We start from the raw sequence: 2,564 nt of genomic DNA on the forward strand, positions 1-2,564 counted from the left end.
GGGCTAACGTTAGCTCGTCTGCAGCGGCCAGGGCTAACGTTAGCCCGTCTGCAGCGGCCAGGGCTAACGTTAGCTCGTCTGCAGCGGCCAGGGCTAACGTTAGCCCGTCTGCAGCAGCCCTCTCTCTGCATAGCGGCGTGTGAAGGACCGCTGGCTCTGATGGAGATTTTTTTGTTTTATTTGGCAAAACGTTAATTTGATTTGCGTTTCTCTGACTGTGTTCATTATTATTCCTCCACTAAATGAAAAAAGTACGATTTTATTATTATCAAGAGACTATTAATACCAGGAGGTGAAATGCAGCTCCAGACTAGCTCTGAATGTGGTGATGTCATCAGTACGCTTCTGTTCCAACTGACCCAGATTTATGCTTCGTGCTCCCGTTCTCCCAGAGTCCAGACTTTCCTGTGTTCTTTTCAAGTGTTTCTATGTTTTTGTTGTTAGTATTCATATAAATATACTGATGTAATAACTTAGTATACGTTTGATTGTTTTTTGGTAAACGTCTATGGGGGAAAACTCCCCCAGCCGCCGCTTTTTTTGTTTGTTTTTAAGAGAAACAAATCTGCAGGGAAGCTGCTTTCATGCATTAGTGATAAAAAGAAAAATCATTCATCACCTCTTAATTTTTAACTTTGGACTTACTTCCTTTTCCCTTAACAAATATTTCTCCTAAAACAGGCAAAGACAAATGAAGTGTTGTGGCAACAAAGTCGGCGGCGACCTCGGGCATAAAACCCGCATCAAGCTAGAAAATGTGTTGCAGAGGAAACGCTGAGGATGGATGATTAGTGACCCGTTTACCTGCCAGGGCAGAGCTCACGCTGGTGGAGCCGTTCAGCTGCACGGAGATGGAAGGAACACTGCAGGCCAGGAAACACAGACAGAGACACTCAATCAGTCAAAAACACAGACCAGGAAACAGAGGAAGAACTAAACAAAGACTGGAAGTTATTCTAGTTTTCTACACGCGGCAGAAACTCCGGTATGACATCAAAACAGAAACACTAAAAGGTTTTATTTAGCTTTATTACTACTGGGATTAAGAAGCCTTCTTTAAACAAGTAAATGACGGATCCTTCATGCCGGGTCTGATCTCCTCTGGCTGCAACAGGACTCGCCGCACCATGAATTGATGGATGTGCAGCAACAAACCTGTTTACTGTCTAAATAAGCTTTAAAGGAAATAACAGACACTGAGCTTCCTGCAGCGAGGGGAGGGAGAAGGGATGATCCCTTTTTAAACTCATCATGGCAGAATTAAGGTCCGTAAAGTCCAAATCCCAAACATAACCTCAAGTCATCACAAAATTTAGTAGCAACAAATCAATATTAGAGCCACAACTTTAAAGGGCTAATTTTGATTAATTAACTAGAAACAATTTTTAAAAACTAATTTGCATTTTCTTCTATGTGATGGTAAAGGTTCACAGTCATCAAGGTCATAGTTGTTCCAAAAAAAAGAAAACTAAAAACAATCCTCTGGACTTTGTTTCCAAGTTTCCCATCCAGGAAGCTTTTTCAATTCAAAATGTCAGAAATGGCGTCGAGTTCCAGGTTTTATCCAGCAGCCCAACAAAGGTATGGGGCATTGCAGGCTAACAAAGAAGTCAATCGACCCCCATTCCAAAGGGGGGGACCCGTTCATCCGTTTCTATTTGCATGTTTTCTAAACTAAAACCAGGCTTTGTTGGGCTGCTGGATAAAACCTGGAACTAAACGCTATTTCTGACATTTTGAATTGAAAAAGCTTCCTGGATGGGAAGAGAAACGTCTTCAAACGAGGAAAAAAAAGTCCAGTGGATTGTTGATTTTCTTTCTTATATAGATACTTAAGAACCAAGCGGGAACCTTTGTACTTCCTGTTTCTTGTAAACCTGTTAATCTGACAAGAGGCGTCTCAGGTGTTTGCATAAAAAATATCTTGGTTCAAACTGAATAAATCAAATTGGTGTGGAGATCTCGGCTATGGCAGAAGTGCGTCTGCGCTAACCATAATGAGCGCTATCTGAATAGTGCAGGAGGTCAGGAAGGAGTTAGGACCAGGAACGGGAATTATTGTATGAGTGACCGCTGTTCTGTCAGATGAGCATAGCCATAGTCAAGACCCGTTTATCCCTTTAGTTTTGTATAAAATATAGAGTTCTAGCAAACTTAATGGGCGTGTATCCCTTTAGTCATGCACAAACACACAATTTAAATACTTAATTTTTGGTGTTTTTTGAAGCATATGGCGATCTCACCTTAAATTATTTTTTCGTACATGACTAAAGGGATGCACACCCATTAAGTTAGCTAAAACTCTATATTTCGTACTGTTGAGGTAGTTTAAAGTCTATTTTTCATACAAAACTAAAAGGATAATACACAATATATATCTACTAGCTATTGTTTATTTATTTTTTGTTATTTTTTTATTTATTTTTTTATACTCTACTAGCCATTTTATTTTTTTTTATACTCTACTAGCCATTTTATTTTTTTTATACTAGCTATTTTATTTTTTTTATACTCTACTAGCTATTTTATTTTTTTTATACTCTACTAGCTATTTTATTTTTTTT

The 2,564-nt window shown here is 39.0% G+C and overlaps 1 protein-coding gene across 1 annotated transcript in view; it reads right to left on the reverse strand.

Annotated features, from left to right (window-relative positions):
* Positions 1-2,564, reverse strand: part of LOC107103649 (probable E3 ubiquitin-protein ligase DTX2) — a 32,469-nt gene that overhangs the window by 23,069 nt on the left and 6,836 nt on the right. Inside the window, exon 3 of the mRNA XM_015403433.1 lies at positions 805-863. Within this exon, the coding sequence (XP_015258919.1) occupies positions 805-863 (59 nt within the window). The remainder of the gene's footprint in view (positions 1-804; positions 864-2,564) is intronic.

The sequence above is a fragment of the Cyprinodon variegatus genome, unplaced genomic scaffold (genome assembly GCF_000732505.1).
Source record: "Cyprinodon variegatus isolate N-32 unplaced genomic scaffold, C_variegatus-1.0 Scaffold1498, whole genome shotgun sequence".
NCBI lineage: Eukaryota > Metazoa > Chordata > Actinopteri > Cyprinodontiformes > Cyprinodontidae > Cyprinodon > Cyprinodon variegatus.